Genomic DNA, 22,422 nt, shown 5'->3' with positions numbered 1-22,422 from the left:
GATCGTTGTCACAAAACCTGCGGCCCAGCGAGCTTATCGCCAGCAACAGCTTATCGCAAATTCAGGCACAAACCAAGGATTCGCTGACATTTTATTTTTTTCCAAGAAGTGCAAGAAATGCAAACACAAAGATGCCATCTCCGCCCACTCAATGACAGAATGAGACGGATTAAGAGACGTGGGCGAAAGGCGGGAAACACGGTCCGAGTTTGGACTCACCCATGGCCCAGTCTCTGCACACCCTTTTCCTCTGGCAAGACACTCAGCAGCCTCAGAGCCAGAGCATCGATGCTCCATCAGACCGCTGAACGGACACCAACTGCCTGCTGTCCAGGACAGCACCACATGCATTATATATGTCCATGTCAGAATTTTAGAATTTACAGTAAAAATTATATTTTACCTCTATAAAAGTGTTCCACTCTGAAGTCTTTAAAGCTGTGTTTCTCACACTGCAGGTTTGGACCCAAAATGGACTGCGGGCATGTATGAGGTTGGTCCTGGAATGAGTCTCATAGGCTAGGCTATGCTAGCATGTGCATTCGACGGCACCCTGAAAGGAAAAAGGCTCCCAATTTTAAAACTTATTTCTAATTTGGGTCCTAATATTAGAAAGGTTTAATAGTACCTTAGATATAACACAAATATTTCAGTGGATTCTGCCAAGGTCTTCCTCAACCAAGGTAACCTGTAACCTGTGTCTCAGCCCTATTCTCAGTATACTGACAGAGGCTGATGTGCTCCATAAAGCCATGGCGTGGGCCTGTGACACTGAAGCACACCGTACTGCTCATCATCGTCCCCCTGATCCAGTCTGATATACGCCTGAGCCTGGCTGGATTTACAGCTGAGTGTGAGAGTTATGGCACATTCAGCTAATGCATACAGGCACTGTGGTCCAGGTGAGAAGGCAGCGTGCAGTGATGGCTGATGTGTGCCAGGGCTCTACAGTGCCTCATTTTAGGAGCATTCGCTAACTGGGATGCATTAGTATGCTCCAAAATCTTTCAACTCAGGAGCACGCATGCTCCTTTGAAACACTGTTAGCATAGAGAATTTAAGGCACTGATGTAGACTGGCCATCTGGTGACTGTAGGATCTACATGAAATCCATACTATATAGTACATACTATGGAGCAGACATGGGCCAAATACAGGGCTGAAACATTTATTGCTTCAGATGCAGGTAAAGTGAGAAAGCATTACGGGAGAACCCTCCATATTGTATTGTCAATATTGTAAACATTACTCACTAACTACATGTGATCTTCCTTATCAAAATGTGTCCCATTTCATTTTTAGTGCCACCAAACCAAAAACGGCTTCAAAGTTTTGTCGCAAGAATTATGTGAGGCTAGAAGACACTGGGCATCTTATGTATAAACATTTAGATTTTTACTCTTGACATTAAGACATGCAGACCAAGAAAGCAAGTACATTAACATGTAGCCACAAACGCAGCTGATGTGGTCGTTTGTGACTGGTGAACAGTGACAAGCTGGCTAGCCTCCAAACAATGCGCAACTCTGGTGTTACTTTCACTGACATCTTGCGTTTAAAAGCTTAAAAATTATATTTTTACTCTGAATTTGGCATTAAGACATGCAGATTATGAAAGGAAAGTATTGACTTACAAAACGATGAAAGCCTAAAACATAAACCTCGATTTATCTGAAATTGGCTGTCGCGACTCACGACTGATTATGGTAGTTTATTTGGTGTTTAGAAGATTCCAATATTTAAAATTAGTCGACCCATATGTCTATAAACTCAGCAAAGAAATCACTCACAAAAGTAAAATGTGTTTTGAAAGTAATATCACCAGTATGAGGGAAAAAAATCAACGGAAACCGTCTGTGGTGACCTAGATCTAAGCGATGTGGCAGTGAAGTCTAGTCAGCAGTAGAACGGCATGGTGGACGGAGGTATCTGGAGAGAGACTTGTGTGGAGCACAAGTGCTCCTCTGGGAGGTGGCTGACATCCAACTCAGTCAGATAGACCCACTTGGCAATCAATCAATGACAGAGGCTCTGCCCAACCAACACAAAACGTTCCCATAATGTTGCTGTAATGTAGTGGCAGTGTTATAACGGAGAAAAAATATTCCAGTAACACTGTGAAAACATTTCGTGTTCGATAAGTTGGAGAAAAATGAAGGGAAAAGGGAAAACTTGCGTGTGTCTGGATTCCTATACTTACACATTCCAGATCCATACTGCTGAATGGTGAAAATGATGACAAAAGCATGCATGTGTATTCTCTATACTTGTACTGAGGAAGCATCCGGAACATACACAGTAGATGACACTGCACTCAACTTCGTTACAAGTAAGTTTCTTCACAAGGATTCCCAGGTTCTTTTAGTCTTTCACATGACACATCACACAAACTTGTCAGACAATTTATATGCGGCTGTCACACCATACTGTCAAGTTTGCAATTCATTTGTTTTGAAAGAAAGAAGAAAAAAAAGGATCTGATATGACAATATCCTTTCTAGGTCACTGGTTTCATGACTTTCAAACTTGACTGTGATACCTTATTGCAACTTTAAGCCATATTTTCAGGAACCACCTTTGAAAAGGCACATTACTATGAATACAGCAAGAGTAATTTTCACTCATTTTAATTAATCAAATCTTAAAACATACAGTCCATACTGCATTCCAAAAATATTTAATCAACTGATGCATATTATAGTTAAATAAATTGATACTCACGCCAAAAGAAGATCATCAGGAACTGGAAAGAATTGAAAAAAGTAGAATTAGATCTTTGACACAAATACTGGAGACATTTCTTGGAGAATCTTTTTTCCCCTTAAAAAGTTCCAGTAAACCATCCCAGAGAACACAGCATTTGATAAATAGGATACAGTATGTTGTAAACAGAACAGTTGCAGTGAAAAAGAAAATGAATAAACACATAATAATTATGTGAAGCAAAGCAGTGGTGATGCTTACATAAACGTCACAATCTCAGCGCTAAGGCTGTAAGGATGCCATCTGTCATTATGAATTGAGAATATACAATATGTATAAGTGCTATTAATTGTGTTTTAGTCAGGCTGCACACTCATAAGGTAATAGCCTTCCCTACACACTGTCAATTAAGCACTGAAGCACATGTAATGTAATACGGCAAAGCTGCCACGCTACATTTTAAATAATGACATACTACCCAACTGCTAACAATGCAGTCATTTCTACAACTACAGTATAATATCAAGCAATATCCAAATCGAATTATAGCTTTTAAATAGAAGCATTTTTAAGTATTTGAAACACTGTCATATACAAAAAAGCATTTAATAATTAATGCCAACCACATGAATACATGAGAAATGTATTGTAGGGAACGGAGAAATAGTTAGGATATACGGTATTACTATATTTTCCACATTCTAATGTTGAAATCGTATTTACCAAATTTGTCAAACATACGGCCTCGTCAGACAACCTCAGAGCTCCTCCTTGTGGCTATTTCATGGCATTGCCAATCAATGTTTTCATTTGACGTTTATGTTCGTATAGACCTACTCATACAGTAAACTTTCACATACAGTGGGTAAAATGATGAGTTTATAGTTGCTAACAGAACGGTTGTGCTAATTAATTCCAACATTGCAATTTATGGCTTCATTAATCATAATCAAAAATCGTATGCAACATAAACTTACAATACAGTAACATTTCAGCCATTTGTAGCAACAGTGTTTAATAATGAGAACCAAGCATATATATATATATATATATATATATATATATATATATATATATATATATACAGTCAGGTCCATAAATATTGGGACATCGACACAATTCTCATCTTTTTGGCTCTATACACCACCACAATGGATTTGAAATGAAACGAACAAGATGTGCTTTAACTGCTTTAATTTGAGGGTATTTACATCCAAATCAGGTGAACGGTGTAGGAATTACAACAGTTTCTACATGTGCCTCCCACTTTTTAAGGGACCAAAAGTAATGGGACAAACTAACAATCATAAATCAAATTTTCACTTTTTAATACTTGGTTGCAAATCCTTTGCAGTCAATTACAGCCTGAAGTCTGGAATGCATAGACATCACCAGACGCTGGGTTTCATCCCTGGTGATGCTCTGCCAGGCCTCTACTGCAACTGTCTTCAGTTCCTGCTTGTTCTTGGGGCATTTTCCCTTCAGTTTTGTCTTCAGCAAGTGAAATGCATGTTCAATCGGATTCAGGTCCGGTGATTGACATGGCCATTGGACATTCCACTTCTTTGCCTTAAAAAACTCTTTGGTTGCTTTCGCAGTATGCTTCGGGTCATTGTCCATCTGCACTGTGAAGCGCCGTCCAATGAGTTCTGAAGCATTTGGCTGAATATGAGCAGATAATATTGCCCGAAACACTTCAGAATTCATCCTGCTGCTTTTGCCAGCAGTCACATCATGGATGTAAATACCCTCAAATTAAAGCTGAAAGTCTGCAGTTAAAGCATATCTTGTTTGTTTCATTTCAAATCCATTGTGGTGGTGTATAGAGCCAAAAAGAGGAGAATTGTGTCGATGTCCCAATATTTACGGACCTGACTGTATATATTGTATAAGTGCCTGGTTCAGTGTGTCATCCATATGCATTTTCCCACTTGATGGGTTGACCTTAGAAACGAAAAAAGAAAAAGAAAAAAAACCTGCCGGTCACTGAGCTGAAAAGAAAGCTGATTTTAAAATCCTTCCTTTATCCTTTATTTCAAATATAATTATTGAGTCACAACAATTATTTTCTTAACCTAAAACGCTCAAAAAGAGCCGTCTCTCCTGCACTCGTAGACTTGAAAGACAAAGTGAAACAGTAAACTTTGTAGGAGGCCGTCAAATGTTTAACCGTACTACGAGTAGTACTGATTGTGTTCTCATTTCAATGGGGTGATGCATAATTTGCCATTACATCTTCCATGGAGGCTTTCAATAGGCAGGTTCTTCCCTGTCTCTTTGCAACTTAGCAGCTCCCTTTCTTGTGATATGCCACCTGTAGTCTGCCGGCTGTGTAGGATTGCAGACCTTCAATGCAAAGGCCTGGTAAAAATAAATAAAAAATCTGGCTGCTGCCAAGTAGTGTGGACAGTATTTGTGTCAGTAGGGACACGTAGAAATCCCAATGCCCCTGCTTGTCACAGGAACACCGTGCTGTAAATCTTTTCTGCCTTTTAGGATGTTAAACTAAGGCACATTCTTACTGCATTCGTAAGTTTCCTAATTAATTAATTCATTCACAAATTACACTAATTGTATAGAGCAGGGGGTTCCCTGGCTACATCATTATCTAATCAGCCAAAATTTCAAATAAAAAACACCTCAGCTGTAAGATCCCAGAAAGAATGAAACGGGCAATTCACGTGAATGAATTGTCAGATTTGGTTCAGATATGGTCCCTACCAGCAGCTCAATTTATTTTTAACGTTGTGTTAGGGATAATGTAACGTTAATGTTGTGATTGATGGTCGTTCTCACTCACTTTGTGATGTCTCTTGATAAACCTTCCTTATGTCTTTTAAAAGTTGTTCGGCGACAGCTGGCAAATATGAAGACATCTTTATCACTGTGGAAACGGAGTCCCCTAAATCAAGAGGGCGCATGCTAGCTAAAGTTAGCTACATAATCACGGCACTAATTCATCCATCAAAGCAAACAGATATCGCTAGCTAGCTAACCTAATATACCTAACGCTAATTAGCGTTACTGTTTTGACTTATACGCATTATATGAACGTTTTATTGTATGCTTATCTATAATTGTCCCTAGCGAATACTAAACTATTCCAACCAAAATAAAATCAAACAAACCCACAACTTGATTAACGTCAGCTCGCGAAGTTAGCTAGATTTCTAGCAAACGATAAGCCTGCCATGTATTTGCGTCAAACTTTGTTGAATCTTTCGCGCGCGCTATCAGCAACGCGCAAAACGTCACGAATAGGATTATGGTAGTTGCAGTTTTTATTGAATCCAGCGAAACAAGGAACTACAACTTAAACATCCAAGCGAAGTGTCGAAATTTTGAGTTCTGATCATATAATGGAATTATAGCTGTATATGCGCATATATGGCAACACTTTATTTTAGACTCCATTACCTTTGAATATGTATTACCTATCCATCGAGATAACTTTGCTAAGGTGTGACACATTTTAAGTTTTTTAGATGCACTTCAATCTGATAAATTGGGCCTCTATGTACCATTCCTTTTCTGGTAATCAATGCGCTGACAATTTAACTCAAAAACTCAACAACAACTTCACTTTCCAAATATAATGCCACAGTTACACACAAACATCAACAGAGCTCTATAATATTTATATTATTTTCTTATTTTAAATTGGCTTACAGTTGATCAAATACTGTCAAATATCCCAAATGCTTAAGATTTCAAACTTGTAACTTGCTTGTATGACATGAAATTCCATTGCATTGAAAAAAGACATGAATTACTGCTATTATTTGTCTGCATATAAATGGAAGATTACATTACACATAATTTGAATAATGGACACAACAAACACAACAAAAGGCGCATCCCAGTATAAATATTGGGGCTAGTGGCTAAGGTACATGACTGGGACCCAAAATGTTGGAGGTTCAAGACCCAGTGTAGCCATTATAAGATTTCTGTTAGGTCCTTGAGCAAGGCCCTTAACCCCACATTGTTCCAAGGGGACTGTCCCCTGCTTAGTCTAATCAACTGTAAGTTGCTATGGATAGAAAATATCAGTTAAATAATAACTGTTTATTATTATTTATTAATTAACAATGGGCAGCAATACACTACCAAGCAGCCTGGCCCATGCACCACTGAGGATGCTGGGACTATTCTGACAGTGGACATCGGAAATCATACATAAGACTGGATCAGAGAGCCAATCAGCTTAGCGTACTCAAACAAAGACGTACAGTATGTGGTACAATTTATCATAGTACTTGACTTACTTTTATTGTTCATTTACAAAGAAATATATATGGAAAACTTAACACAATTAACACACATCCCTCTTTCCACAACCACCACAATGCTGTGGTTAGTTAACAGTTGAAATATTTCACACATTTCTATAAATGCACTACCACAAAGTGAATACGATTAAAACTTCAGCCTCTTCTGAAATTCAGCTATGCTGGCTTAAATTGATGACATTTCTTGTCCATTGCCTGAATAAGAGAGAGAGAGGGAAGAAAAATCAGACCTGGGATCATTCAACACTGGAAACCATAGCAAAAACAATAATTAAAATAACAGGTTACATGAAGTATATTTACTCACACACAAATGTAACTAATCTTAATTAAAACAATTTTACTGGGAATGAAATGAGAAAAAAACATCTCAGTTCTGCAAATGTAAAACATAAAATTGTGGATGAAGGCATCTGAATCCTTAAAGCAATAGCAGACCTGAAAATATGAAAATTACCCTTCCTGTTTTCTGGAACTGCTTGTGTGGCAACATTCAGTTCACTGGGAATGTTGGCCTGTGAGATCAAAAAGAACCAGAGAGCTCATTTTCAACTGTAAAACAATGACATATTAGAAGGAATGTGTTCTTCGGAATTAAACTCAGAGGAAGTGTTTGGTAGAATACAACATATTTTGTGAAGCCCATCAAATAAAAGAGGACACAGCTAGATATCTACACTACTGGTCAAAAGTTTGGGTCACTTTGTCTTTTTCTGCTTTTATTTTATTTTTTCTGTTTGTAATGAAACAATTCATACATGTTCAAAGTGCAGACTCAGAGCTTTTATTAAAGGGTATTTTTTAAACATAATATTAATATAATTAATATATGGTAATTTACAACACTTTTTATATGTTGTCCCCCATTTCAATGTTTGAGACAAATTAACATAATGTCAAATAAAGGTTTTTTTTATTTGGGGACTAGATTCGGCTGGACATTATGCTGATAGAGTATGGAACACATTTGTTGGATAAATGGCTTCAAGTCATCGAGGGTCCAAGGTATCAAACCATCATGACGCTGCCAGATATGCAGTAGAAAAGATAAGAATACAGTGCATTAATACTATAAGGTACATATTTGTGTAGAATGAAAGCACTGAGAACAGAGAATGCTGGATATACCTTTTTTTAAATAAACAAAAGATCCTACCTTGATTGTACCTAATCTCGCCGTAAAAATCGTTGTTTACCCAACCTAAAAAGGAAGGGGGAATTGAAATTTCAGTGCTTCTCTTTCAATTTTTATTTTGATAAGTTTATTTTAAATCACTTTTAAAAAGGTTTAGTTGAATTGGGCTACCCTTTCCATGCTTATATTAATTATTTCACATAATTTCAATGAAAGGCATACAATGTGTGGAAATTTCCTTTTCTTATTAAATGGCAATGTGTTTATAATAATAAGGCAATAAAGGATGTGGTTGTCTTGAACATTGTTCTCTGTGATAAGAGTGTAACGTGGTCAGCCACAATTCTTACCAATAGTGGAATTTCCAGATCTGCGGCAGAAGTTATGCAGGAGATAAAAATTATTAACATATCTCAGGAGATCGAAGTTAGCATTTATAATCTTGCTCTGTTAATTATTACTTCAAAAGATAAACTATACTGTATATAACTCAGACTGAATCTGGACCAGGGAGAATAGCAGACTTGGGTGAGACATGTAATTGTTTTGTATTTTCTGGCTCAACTCATCTTGCCCAGTGAAATTGAACCAACCAAGAGGACTGGAAGGTGACGTATTTCATAGGTTCCAAGACACCAGATAAGCTCAGAAAATTGAAGAAAAGTAGTGAATCCAAAACAATTACTCATTTGACCGAGGTCTGGAGAATAGCATCAGACAAAATACATTTGAATAAATTACCTTGTTCGCTGCACCTGAACACCTGTGAGGAAGAAAAAGTGTGCTTTTTGTTTATCATTCATATATTTATTCATATATTTGTATTTATTTATATATGCCACAATATAAATGGAAATGTGTTGGTTAACAGATACAATGCAATCACACACACACCACCACCACCAAAAAAAAAAAAAGAAGAAGAGGGTCCTCACATCTGTGCCATACACAGCAAGCGCAACCAAGGATCAATAAAATGAAGACAGCCCCACCGGCAGCTGTGTAGTACCAGTAGTTCACCAACAGACCCATCCACGTATCGCCTGCGAAAAGGGAAGCTCAGGAAAGCATGTTACTGGAAAAACCCTCAGTAACCTGCAGCCTCTCGACACAAAGGCAATCTGTACAAACTGACCATAGCATCAAAAGCACTTCACATCTGCCATCTGTGTTTCAATGCACTTAACTGCAAACCAACTCATTTCGGGGAAACCCAACAAAAGTACCACAAGCATTTCAATGCAATGCAATGCAATGCAATGCAAGTTTTGTGTCTAGAGTTTCGAGTCTGACTGTACTGCTCATTTATTCAAGGGACAGTTAATTAAAAAGTTCAATTAATAAAAAATGCTGAGCATTTATGACAACTGACCGTGGTCATTTTTGATCAAATTAAAATGAATACATTTATGGGGTTTTGCGTTTCTAAAAGAATTATGACAATACTTCACAATATTTTATAAGAAACCCTCTCATAAAGGAAAGTTAAAGGTGTAGGCACAATTATGCACTGGGTCTAATTCCCATGGCAAGTTTTTTCCATCATTTAATACTTTTTAGTTCACAGATCTGTCTCCCTGTTTAACACTTTAAGGGCTACGATCAGAAATATGCGTGTAGAATGTTCTTCCAATGTGATGAAAATATCACTAACCAGCAGTGTCCAAACTTATCTCGAAAGGGCCAGTGTGGGTGCAGGTTTTTGTTTTAGCTCAGCATTAAAACAACCAGACTCTACTTATAAAGGCTTTGATTGAAATCCGAGTTTGGTTAATGATTTGAATTGGGTGTCCTAAAACAAAAGCCTGCACCCACACCACCCCTGATCTAAACTGAACATTAAAATGGTCACGAACAATCACTACTGTTAACTGAATGCAAAATATTCCAAAATTAACCATTCTTCAAAGGGATAGAAAGCTTTGAAAAAGTGAGCACCTGGTGGCAGTGCTACCTGTAATGGACCGGAGGACTGCACTTTTACCTGGGGGGGGCTTTTTGCAGACTGAGCTGTACCTCTTCACAGCCCATGATACCGTTCTGCCCGTCAAACAGCTCACAGCAGTACAAGCCCTGGTCAGATTCCTGGACCAGTTTGATAAAGATGGAGAAGTTGCCTTTCTGTGGAGATTTGATAATGTTCACTCTGTGTTCTTTATGATTCCAAAATCTGGGTTCTCCCAACGTGTTGAGCTCCACCAAATATGTTGGGCCATGAGTCCACACAGCAGCCAACATACCCCGGGCCTTTTGGAGCAGGCTGACATTGACAATGCATGGCAGAAGGACATCACTGTTGAGTGCAACAGTCAGATTAAGCTTTCTTGGCTCACATGGTTTTAGGTCGTGGCTCTGTCCTGAACAAAAATAGTGATGTGATGAACTCAGTAACACGGAATGAAATCATTTTAAATTTCAGGAAATATACAATAAAATAAATAAAGGTTCCTGCATCTGCATAATCAGTAATACACAGAATTTGGAACTAACGTTTCAACAATCTATAAATATACATGGCAATTGTGAAAAACTATCTAGTTTTCTTAAAACTAAAAAAAAAAAAAAATCTAAGTAACTATTACTTTTAAAATGAGCTAAATAAATATGTAAGGATGCATACCCAACAATTAACAAGGTGCAAATCAGTATAGCATATATAACATACATACATATATATATACTTATAAAGAAAACAGTGCAGATTCATTTTCATCTGTGACTACAAATTTCCTTGGTACCAATGATGTTTACATTGAGAATGCTAATTTTAAATTCAGTCAGTCACACAATTAATCTATTCACGCTTACTCGTGCTTTAGCAGATAAATGTGTCCAAATAATGGTTTAGACGCGTTTTATTAAGCACTGCTCTGTTCACTTACCCATCACAGGAATCAAACCATGGCACAAAAACATCCACAGAGACCAATATTTATTGTACAGCATTACTGGTCATTGATAGCAGTTCACACGAAAGACCAGTGATACAGTGGATGAGCAAATTGAGGAGGTGGTGAAAGAGGGTTGGACTTATTTGTCAAGTGTCATGACTGAGATTAACACACTGCTCAGTCGCTGCAGGTGCCACCACACATCCTGCTTTGAGAAAGTATTTAAGTGGCATAAAATTCAGACTCTACAGAGACACACATTGTTAAGTCCTGACACTGGTTACATATTATTTGTACCACCAACTGCATTGAACAATGAAACATGGCTTGCTTCGTATAGTGGTGCACAGCATATCGACTTAGTTGAATGCTGGAGTAAAAAGCGATCACCACCATGAAGTTCGACCAGGCTGCATTTTGAGTAGACGGCTCAAGCTTTAGTCACTGACCACAATATCCTGTTCACGGTAAGAGTATAAAAAGCACTTGGACTCCTGCAAAGCAGACTGCAAAAACTGACAACAAGAACTGAGATACACAGAAGGGGCTAAAGGAAAGCAAATGAACCTGACATTTCAAGAGGTGGAGAACCAATCCACTTTATTGATTGGTCTGAACTTTCGTAATTGACGACTTAAGAGACATTGTGCGATACAAACATTGCATTTCAACAACATGAGATGCATGGGTTTTCAAGTCTCAAATTTTAAACAGACAAGAAAAAAAAGTTATCACTGCAAAAACTGGACAGATGAAGAGCTGGACTGACGCACAGACAATTTGTTTTCATTTCTGTTTAAGATTTGTAAACGTTTTTTTTCTGTTGTTATAGTTGTAAACACTCGACTCAACATTGGTGTGAATCTGGGAGTTAAAAAATCACCAAAAATTTTAAACAATTACCAAGTTCAGAGGAAACGCCTTTGCTACTGCACAAAGCAAGGCCAAAAGCAAATGTTACAAAGAAATTATTTCATGTTTTACACATCCTTCAACATAATGTTATCATTGCTGGCCTTACAAATGCAATGTGAATGTACAATTCTGATGTTAAAGTTGTGGTTTAATGGGGGTGAGAGAAAAGGTCATGGAAGTCCATGTAACTTGCTACGGCAAAGCTGCATCTCCACTACACTTGACTGTACCATATGCAAAGTGAAAACTGCAGATTATTTATGTTACTGTAGGAACCAGTAACAAGCTGAAACGCCAGACAAGCAGAATGTTGATCAAAAAATCCGCTATTTGCGTGAGCTCAAATCATTTATAAAACAGGTAGTATGATTTCTTTTTTATATTCTGTTAAAAGTTATAATGCAAAAAGTGCAACAATGGTGCAGTTTTTTTTTTTTTTTTTGGAAAGTCAAACACACTGGTTACAGACATCAGCCAGAACAATATCAAAGACGTGAGAAAACACCAACAAAGATTTTTGAGGGGGGGGGGGGAACTGTAAGCTGCCTTCCTCCAGCGAACTGGCCCGCTGACTGTTCTCAACAGGAAAGGGTCACAAACGGGTTTATCTCCCCAACTCGACAACTCCAAAAAAAGTGTGAACATTCTGCACCTGCTCAAAAAAAAAAAAAAAAAAAACTACATCAGCTTGGGGGCTCAATAACAGCAAAAACAATCAACAATAAATTAAAGTAGACATCTGAGTTTATTCATTCACCTTCAAGACAAAAAAAAAAAACCTTCAACACCAGTGTTCGGAACATACAAGCGCACCCCAGACAAAAGAAGGACCAGAAGATTTTTATTAAGAGGGAGGAATCAATGAAAAAAATGTTTTCCCCGCAAATGAAAGAAAATTAGAATCCCCATGCATTTCTTCCACAGTGCTGTCAAGGACTCGCGTCAAATTTACAGCAGTTGAAATGTAAAGTGTGTCTTCTTTTTTTAACTTTTTTAACTTAAAATTGGCCGATACCCACAGTGCTCCAGGGCGGGGGTGCCGCGTCGCGCGCTGGGTGGCTTTCCCGCGGACATTCCCACGGCAACGGCGCACGTAGTCGACTTCATCGCGGTTGACTTCATCGCGGTTGACTTCATCGCGGTTCAGTGCGGGTGCGTGGAGGGGACCCTTCGTACTCTACTCTCATACTTACTCACTGGCAAAACACAGACCGTCCTCAGAACAGACAGAAACCCACCCAATTTAAAAGCAACATAAAAACGAAACGGTCAAGTAAAAGAACAAAAACAATAAACACCGCAAAAGGAAAAAAAAAGTTTCTCTATTTACATACGATTTAAAGACAAAGTGTTTTCTTTACAAAGCAAAATAAATCGAAGAAATAAGTGTCTCAATGTTTTTTTTTAGTTTTTTTTTAACATTAGAAGTTCTTCATCTTTATTTCTCTTACCATCTTTTTTAGTATTTCTTTTTGTAATTTTTTTGTAATTTTTTATTTTATTTTTTTAAACAAGTCTAAATTGCTGGCTTTTCTTTTTGTCTTTTTATAATGTTCTTTCCCCCCGTTTTCCAACAGACAGGCCACACGTCAGAGCTCCCGGACGCGAGGCTTGTGGAGTCCTGAAGGCCCGGCTCCTCCTCAGGTCCTCCTCAGGTCCTCCTCAGGTCCTCCTCAGGTCCCGCCACTACGTCCGTCTGTCTGTCTGTCCATCTGTCCGCCCTTATCCGCCGCTGCCTCCTGCACAGCGCTGTCAGTCAGGGTGAGAGGGGTGGGGTTGGGTGCTGGGCTCCTCCTGTCAGCGCTGAGGGGCGGAGGGTAAGGAGCTCAGTGGTTGCTGTCCGACAGGGTCTCGTACTGCTCCGACAGCAGGGGCTCACGCTCCCACACCCCTGCTCAGCATGCGCATGGTCAGCGGGTTGTAGGGGAACTGCATGGAGCCTGGAGACGGAGGAGAGGCAGGCCGTTAGTCAACGCCTCAAAACCCGTGCCACGCTCTGCCGCAGCTGGCTTAATAAAGCTTAATAAACTTAATAAAGCACTAATAACTAATGAAGCAGAAAACACAGGATAATCGTTAAGGTGACCGGCACCGGGCCCAGTATGACACTGCTGCTGATTTAATGTAATTTCAGCCACAACGGGACAAACTTACATTTTTATTTTTATTTTACTTTATCCCTCATTTTACCAGAAGAGTCCCATCATGGCTCATCTCTTAATCAGTAGATATTAAAGGTCCCATATTACATACATTTCCCTTCTATGCTATGTGGATTATAAAGGAGCTTAAGGTGTTATAAAATCACTGTGAAAATAACAAAACGCAGTCCCCAAATAAATCTGCACAATCCGTATGCCGTAAATGTGAATTTAAACTAGACGTTTGGACTTGACATCACAACGATTCGCTTGTTTACTTCAGCACAGTCCACCTTGTCGCCCGAGCAAATCCAAGAGTAACACGCGGTTTTTCCAGCATGTTCCGCGAGCACGAGGAGACCAGAGGAGAGGAGGTGGGGACTCACCGGTGGAGGACGGCCGCTCCTCCCAGGTCCAGGGTGAGGCCTGCCGGTGGTAGTCGCCCTCCGAGTGCACGGACGATACGGACGATGGGCGCTCCGCCCCGGCGTAGCCCTGCCCCGGGTTGGGCGACTTGGACTTCCTGCTGTTGGCCTTGCCCAACAGCTTCTGCTTCCCAGCTGACATGCCTGTGGGGGGGGAGGCAGGACATAGAAACACATATCTTGGTGAAAAACATACTTTCCCCTCCGTACGTTTGGGCTGGTGTGTGTGCGCGTGGATGTGTGTGTGTGTGTGTGTGTGTGTGTGTGTGTGTGTGTGTGCGTGCGTGCGTGAGTGTGTGTGTGCCTGAGTGTGTGTGTGCGTGTGTGTGAGGGGGGACGGGTTAGCCGCTCCATGCTGTTGGGCTGGGGACCACCGCCCTGGTGGTCATCGTGCTTGTCCTCAAAGTTTCCCATCAGGGCCTTACGAATGATGTCCTCCAGGCCCAAGTTACTGGCTGGGTACCCGAAAGAAGGATTCCTGGAGCTGATACTGCCTACAGGACCGGGGGGGACCAGAGGCGCTTCATCAGGCAGGGGGTCGGTCCACAAAAACAACAGGTGACCACATATGGGAAAATAAATGCAACGAGTCCGGCCATTTTGAGAGAGAGGCGTTGCATAATGAAATATTTTGGTAACACTTTATTATACAGCCTGTTAATTACATAGTACTGACAGGGTAAATACCAGGTATTTATAAGGTAGCCATTTTGATTGAACACGTACAATGAAACAGGCCGTAAAATGTACTTTTATAGTACTTGCATATGGTACTTACTGAATTTGTTTCATAGTACTTACCACTGAAATCAAAGTAGCTACCTAACAATGACATAAGTACCAGTGTATGTACCCAGTAAGTATTATGTAATTAAATCAGCTGTAAAATAAAGCGCTACCAACATTTCATTCTGTCTCAGATGAACTCACTGTTCTACTTGGCAGATATCTAAAGGAGAAAAATGTCTTCCATTAGAATTCTTTATTCTTCAATAGTGGAAAAAATCTTTTTAATACTCACTTGAGCTTGTCACTGCAGGCAGGTTAAATATATGCCAGGTTGTGCGCTTGCTGGAAAAACAAAATCGCAAAGACTATGACTATTAAGCAGTGACTATGAAAATAAATTACCTGTAAAATATAAATATGAATCAAGTTCAAAAGTTTTGTCAGAAGTTAAAGTGTCTTCAGAACTTCATATTTCCTGTTTAGCATAACGCATCAAAGAAATACTTCAAAGACACAAGGCATTACAGAACGTGGAAGAGGAAAAGGGAGCTTTCAAAGTCAGTCAGAGATTGCTGTAACAGGCATTCATCACGCAAAAAAGGTAACAACGTTCTTGCCTTCGACTTAGCTGCAGAGCATACCAATTTTCATCAATAAGCGCATTCACAACTTGGCCAAACTACTGGTAGCTACATTAAAAGATGCAAATAGAACATTCCGCCCACTACTGCCATTAAAAATATAAACCAACCATGTGCAAGTAAATATTTAAAACCAGGCACATTAAGCATTGCCAATTGAGAATTGCTAAATACAACAGAACGGTGACCTACAAAATATTTATACGATACACTTAGAAATCATTTTGCAGTACAGAAGAGAAGATGAATCGTAACAATTTGTTAATATAAGCAGATCGTAGGTTGGAGGGGTTATACAGAGTTCAACCCACCAATTTTATGAAAAAGTTAATGCTCGGCATTGCTGGTGTCAACGTTAGTGCAGGAGACGAACAGTACAAAGAGTTGAGAAAGAGACCCACTTACCCACATCTGAATCACCGCCACCAGAGGAGTTCAACTTACAAAATATCTCCTGCTTCTTGGATTTCACCATTGGGGAGGTGTTCTCCAGCTTAGTAAAGAAGGGGGGCAGGTAGCTAACGCTCCCGGGAGAGCGAGAGTCGTTCCTGAAACCGGAGAAAGGGCACGGCTGAGTCCCGCATGCGTGCTTGGCGTTCCCTCTCGCACGGGCCGGCACGCCAGAACAACCGACCGCATTACTGACGGACATAACCGATGTGGAATCGCCACCTTAACGTGGTGGAGGGGTTTGTGTGTCCCGGTGATCCTGGGAGCTAGGTTGTCTGGGGCACTGTTAGCCCCCAGTAGGGTCTCCCAAGGCAAATTGGTCCCGGGGGAGGGGCCGGACTAAGAGCGATTCAAAGACTCCATGATACGGCCACACAATGACCCAGTTACCTCGCCCGGAAAAGGGAAACCGGGGCCCCCTTCTGGAGCCAGACCCGGGAGGGGAGCTCGTCGGCGAGCATCTGGTGACCGGGCCTTATCCCATTGGGCCCGGCCGGGCACAGCCCGAACTGGTCACGTGGGGTCGCCGCCCTGTGGGCTCACCACCTGCAGGGGTCGGCATCGGAGTCGGGTGCTTTGCCCAACGGGCAGTAGGCAAAGGCGGGGATCCGGGCGTGCTGATCCTCGGCATCGCATACTGGTTCTGGGGACGTGGAACGTCACCTCTCTGGAGGGGAAGGAACCGGAGCTAGTGCGGGGACCGGAGGGTGTGTTCCAATTATCGGGGTATCACACTCCTCAGCCTCCCTGGGAAAGCTTACTCTAGAGTGCTGGAAAGGAGGCTCCGACCGACGGTCGAACCTCGGATTCAGGAGGAGCAATGTGGCTTCCGTCCTGGTCATGGAACAGTGGACCAGCTCTTTACCTTGGCAGGGTTGCTGGTGGGGTCATGGGAGTTTGCCCATCCAGTCCACATGTGCTTTGTGGACTTGGAGAAGGCTTTCGACCGTGTCCCCCGGGGAACCCTGTGGGGTGTACTGCGGGAGTATGGGGTACCATATCTCTCCTGGCCTGGGAAAGCCTCGGGATCCCCCAGGAGGAGCTAGAATGCGTTGCTGGGGAGAGGGACGCCTGTAATACCCGGCTTTGCCTACTGCCACCGCGACCCGACTCCAGATAAGCGGGTGATGATGGATGGATGGATGGATCACCGATGTCCTTACGCCTGGCTAAAAATATATATACGGCAGGCTTAATATTATCGGTCAAGTCGGGATCCTTATTTTCACTGCACTCTGCTGACTGACTGAACACTTTTGTGCTTCTACATGGAAGTTTTGGATGAGATGTAAATAAAACTAAATGACAAACATTAAACAGTTTAACATGCTTTAAACTTGTAGTTTAGGATTAAAGGCTTACTACAGACAATATTACAAAATAACCACGCTTAGTCAGTAAAGCAAAGACGTTTTCAAAAATAATTAAATCAAAACTTACTCTCAAGAGCAGTGAACAGTTACATTACATTACATTTGGCAGACGCTCTTATCCAGAGCGACGTACAACAAAGTGCATACCCATAACTAGGGATAAGTGCGCTGAAAGACCCTAGAGGGAAGTACAATTTCAATTGCTACCTGAACAACAAAAATAAGGACCAGGGCCTATTTAAAAAAAAAAAAATTTTAAACAACAAATAAACAAACAACAAAGCAAAAGTGACCAAACTTAACTATCCAAATACTGCTTACCTAGCCAACTAAAAATACCAAAACACAACACAATCACAATCACAAAGACAACCATTAAGGTTCACAGGAAGGTAGGGAGGGAGAGATTCTACAGTTCTGACCTCAATGAGGAGTTCGTTCCACCACCGTGGAGCCAGAACAGACAGTAGTCGTGAGTGTGAGGCGGAGGTTCGGAGAGGGGGAGGTGCCAAGCGGCCTGTGGAGGCTGAATGAAGAGGTCTGGCAGGGGTGTAGGGTCTGAGGATTTGTTGTAGGTAAGCTGGGGAAGACCCCTTAACTGCTTGGAAGGCAAGCACCAATGTTTTGAATTTGATGTGAGCTATGACAGGCAGCCAGTGGAGGGAAGTAAGCAGGGGGGTGACGTGTGAGTATTTGGGAAGGTTGAAGACCAGACGAGCTGCTGCATTCTGGATAAGTTGGAGGGGTCTGATGGCGGACGCTGGGAGGCCAGCCAAGAGGGAATTGCAGTAGTCCAGGCGGGACAGAACCATCGTTTAGGAAAGGTGCTGCTCTTACTTCCCTTTGGGCTCGTCCGTAAACCGTGTCTGCGAAACTGGCCCGTTATCTTTAACTTCCTGGCCCTTGGAGTGGCCTGTAAGCCAGCTCTGACTGCCTAGCGTGGCAGGAAGTGTGAGGTACCTCTGCTCCGTGTGCTCGGCCTCTCGTCTCTGAGCCTGCTGCAGCATGGCCTCTTGCTTGTCCAGGCCGGGGTAGCTCTGCGGGGGGGAGATGGGCTCGTAGCTCTCCATGGGCCCTCCCCGGTCCGGAGACTTGCCAGGCCTAAGGGAGGAGGGAAGAAAGATTCACCCCTACTGACCAAACGCAGAACACGGGATCACTAGCACAGCCGCCAACTGAAATACAGATACGGTGCTTCTTTTCATTTATGTGTCTGAGATATTCATGGGTACTACCATAAAAAATTCTAAAAGCACTGAGAAACTGTTCATGTTTTTGAAAGAACTATATACTTTTATTCACCATGATAGCATTAAATTGATAAAACAAAACAGGCAAGACATTGACACTTTTAAAAATTTCAGGGGGCAGGGGACAGGGGACAGAGGGTAGGGGACAGGGGCAGGGGACAGGGGGCAGAAGGTAGGGGACGGGGGGCAGAGTCACAGTACCTGGCCCTGGGCTTGTCGGAGGCGTTTTCGGGCGACACCCTGCTGGACGCTCGGGGGTGGTGCGGGGCGTGAGGTGGTGGGGGTGGGCCCTGGGACTCGGGGCTGTAGCGGCTGGGCATCTTGGCCCGGCTCAGGGCAGAGGGGGCCGAGCTCTGGAATGTTCCGGGGGAGGAGGTGGCGGGGGAGGCCTGGGGGGCGTCCTGGTTCCTGGCGAAGTCCTGGGTGATGATATGCTGCAAGCAGAACAGGTGCACTGTCACGGACGAGCCCCCCGAAAAACCACCATCATCATCATCATCATCTCTTTCTCTCTCCTTGCAGGGGTGCCTGACAATCTTGTGATTGTAATTCTATCATTATTGCATTTATTGTGAAATCTCTCATCTTTTGCCTTCTCTTTCTCTCCCTTTCTTTCTCTCTCTCACTTTCTCTCTCTTTCTTTCTCCCTTCCCTCTCTCTTCCCGCTCTCCCATGTATTCTGTGGGAGATGATGGTTTTCTTTGCCTTGCAATGTTTTCTTGTAGTGTCACAATAAAGGCGCGTTAAAACTCTTAACTCTAACCCCTCTCGGTGCTAACGAACGGGCGTGGCACATTGCCCTCGGCCCCCCGACGGCCCGGGATAGCGGCCTTACCGAAATGTGGTCCGCCAGGGTCATGACGCGGTGCGTCTTGGGGACCTGGCCGTAGGCCTCGGCCTGGGAGGGGCTGCTGGGGGCAGGGCGGCTCGTCCCGCTGGCGGTAACGGCTCATGTCGTACGCGCGTGCACCGCCTGCAACCAAACCCACCGGGGTCAAAGGTCAAGGCCAGAGCCCGGAGACAAGTGCATCTTTTACTGGTTCACAAGTTTCAGTCATATTCTAAGAGCAATACCTAAAGCAACAATGCCACATTTCAAAGGAATATGAGCCCTGAGCCAGGAGCTACTGACCACAGACTACAGAGCGCAATACCGGTGGCTTTTGGATTGGAAATACCAAATGTAATCATTGCATAAAGTTCTGATTATTCTGCGTGATGGAGACTTTAACACAGTACCTTCTTCTAAAGTGTCATATTATTTGCACTTTCAGTTCACTTAAAATGAGAATTTGACTGAAATAAACTAAAAGTAAGTCTGTAAGAATGCTTACACAAACCCGCCAGTGCTCCAGAATGTGCCTAAATGGTTGACGCACAGGAAAGGAAAATAACTTACAGCATGAGCTGTAAAATAAATACACATTTCTCAGCCTTAAATGTGTGAACCACATCGAAATGATGTGATTGCGCCACGGGTTTAAAAAGTTGGTCTGGAGCCCTGAATGCAGACAGAAATAGAAAAACACAATCATTCTGTGATCAAGAGTCAAGCACAGCCTTCAGTCACTCATTGACCTGACGGTGAGGGCGGGAGGGGCTTTGGTACCTGCTGTCTGGGCGGGTTTCTCCGGGGGGAAGGGCCCCTCCTGCCTGTCCAGGGCGGGGGAGCCTGCGGGGCTGATCACCTCGATGGCCCCGCTGCCCGGAGCCTCATAGCGGCTGGAGGACACTGCAGAGACGGGATGGAGTGTGAGTGTGTGTGTGTGAGTGTGTGTGTGTGTGAGTGAGTGTGTGTGTGTATGAGAGAGAGTGTGTGTGTGGGTGTGAGTGTGGGTGTGGGTGTGGGTGTGAGTGTGAGTGTGAGTGTGAGTGTGAGTGTGAGTGTGAGTGTGGGTGTGGGTGTGGGTGTGGGTGTGGGTGTGGGTGTGAGTGTGGGTGTGAGTGAGAGTGTGTGTGCGTGTGTGAGTGTGTGTGTGTGTGTGTGTGTGCGTGCGTGCGTGCGTGTGTGTGTTAGCGTGTGGGGGAGCTCACAGCTGCTGGAGGAGTCGGAGCTCTGGGAGCCCCTCTCACGGGACTCCTTGTCGGAGGCGATCTGGCGGGTGATGATGACATCGATGAAGTTGGCGGCGGTGATGATGGTCTTGCCGTGGGCGCGGAGCTCCTGCTCGATGCGCAGCTTGGTGGGCGGGCCCTTGTCCTTGGACTGCCAGGGCGTCGGCCGCCGTGCTGTACCGCGCGCCTGTCTGAGCCACCGACGCCGGGGGCATCTGCCTGCAGGGGGGAGAGGCAGCACTGACCCACCTCAACGTTTCACAAAAGTTACTGCCAGTACAACAAATGCTCAGAGGGAGCAGTGACTGGCCTTAAAAGTTCCCAAAAAGAATTTCCCAAAAGTTTTTATTACATTTTTAACGTCCTTGCATCCTCAAATGAGGACATTAAATTTCAGAATCCCCGAGTTCTATACAGTATCTCTTTAAACATTAAAATTAAATTAAATAAAAAACATTTTTGAAAATATTTTCACTGCACTGTTTTTGCCAGCCAAGACACTTATCCAAGACATTTGTATTTTACTCTTCAAAAAAAAAAAAGCTGTTCTGGGTCTTTAAGGTAATAAGGCACTCAGGAAAAGGGCATCAAAATATGAACCAAATGATAAAGCAAATGGTGCAATGCAATAGCAAATTAGTCAAATTGAATTTCTTCAGGCAGTGCAGCATCGGGGACGTGGCCGCCATCTTTTCTTCAGGAAAGTTATTCTGGTTAACTTCATTGTTACCTACCTTTCTTATACGACACAATACAAATAACTGTGGGTTTGTTCATTACCTTAGTCATTTTGTTTCTATGAATCAGTGATGTAGTGCTGATACGGCATTCTTGAACTGAGCAGGCAGTGTAGCATCGGGGACGTGGCGGCCATCTTTTCTCTCACCTGCACGCATGTACTCGCTGGCGGCCACCATCTGCTCCCGCTCTCTGTGCTCCCTCTCTCGCTCCCTCTCCCTGTGCTCCCTCTCTCGCTCCTTCTCTCTGTCCTTCTCCCTCTCCCGGTCCCGCTCACGCTCCCTCTCTCTCTCTCCCTCTCCACACTGACCGCAGCAAGGTGTCCGGGGTGGCCTGCAAAAACTGGCTCAGGGAATATAACATAATGGAAACAGACACAGTTAAAATGTTGGAAAAGAACTACATTTATTGTAACACAGGAACTATGAACTGATCAAAACAAAATGGTGGAGGTTGAAGGCCCTGCTGCTGCAGAGCTGGCTGCCAAGACAGAGAGAGAGAGAGAGAGAGAGAGAGCATGTGGAGGAAGGGGTGGAGTTTATAGACTCCAGCCTATGGCAGGTGTGGCGGGTTAGTAATCAGTGCAGGGTACACCTCCTGGCTCCACCTGCAGGGCGAGACTAGAACCACACATACCCCCCTACATAACAGGACACACAAACATTTACGCACAGGGCCAGAGGT

At 42.8% G+C, this 22,422-nt stretch overlaps 2 protein-coding genes across 5 annotated transcripts in view; both read right to left on the bottom strand.

Moving 5' to 3' along the window:
• Positions 1-5,916, bottom strand: part of zswim7 (zinc finger, SWIM-type containing 7) — a 28,564-nt gene extending 22,648 nt beyond the window's left edge. Inside the window, exons 1-3 of one of the 4 annotated variants that reach the window (XM_061248934.1) lie at positions 5,836-5,905; positions 5,504-5,605; positions 2,722-2,743 (exon numbers count right to left, since the gene is read on the bottom strand). In XM_061248934.1, the coding sequence (XP_061104918.1) occupies positions 2,722-2,743; positions 5,504-5,579 (98 nt within the window). In that variant the 5' untranslated portion in view covers positions 5,580-5,605; positions 5,836-5,905. Of the gene's footprint in view, positions 1-2,721; positions 2,744-5,503 lie in introns of all 4 variants that reach the window. The other 3 variants (XM_061248935.1, XM_061248937.1, XM_061248933.1) reach the window with 3 other exon arrangements.
• A 7,324-nt stretch (positions 5,917-13,240) lies between these two features.
• Positions 13,241-22,203, bottom strand: LOC133133302 (nuclear receptor corepressor 1-like). Its single transcript, XM_061249409.1, is given in 13 exon segments — positions 13,241-13,826; positions 13,828-13,876; positions 14,464-14,646; positions 14,841-14,996; positions 15,524-15,556; positions 15,559-15,573; positions 16,278-16,420; positions 18,656-18,796; positions 19,147-19,379; positions 19,781-19,893; positions 20,555-20,677; positions 20,980-21,219; positions 21,887-22,203. Coding segments are annotated over 13 exon segments (1,524 nt in total). The 5' UTR covers positions 21,918-22,203; the 3' UTR covers positions 13,241-13,762.
• Between the last annotated feature and the right edge of the window lie 219 nt (positions 22,204-22,422).

This window comes from Conger conger, chromosome 7 (genome assembly GCF_963514075.1).
Source record: "Conger conger chromosome 7, fConCon1.1, whole genome shotgun sequence".
In the NCBI taxonomy this organism is placed as follows: Eukaryota; Metazoa; Chordata; class Actinopteri; order Anguilliformes; family Congridae; genus Conger; species Conger conger.
This window is presented reverse-complemented; position numbering and strand designations above follow the sequence as displayed.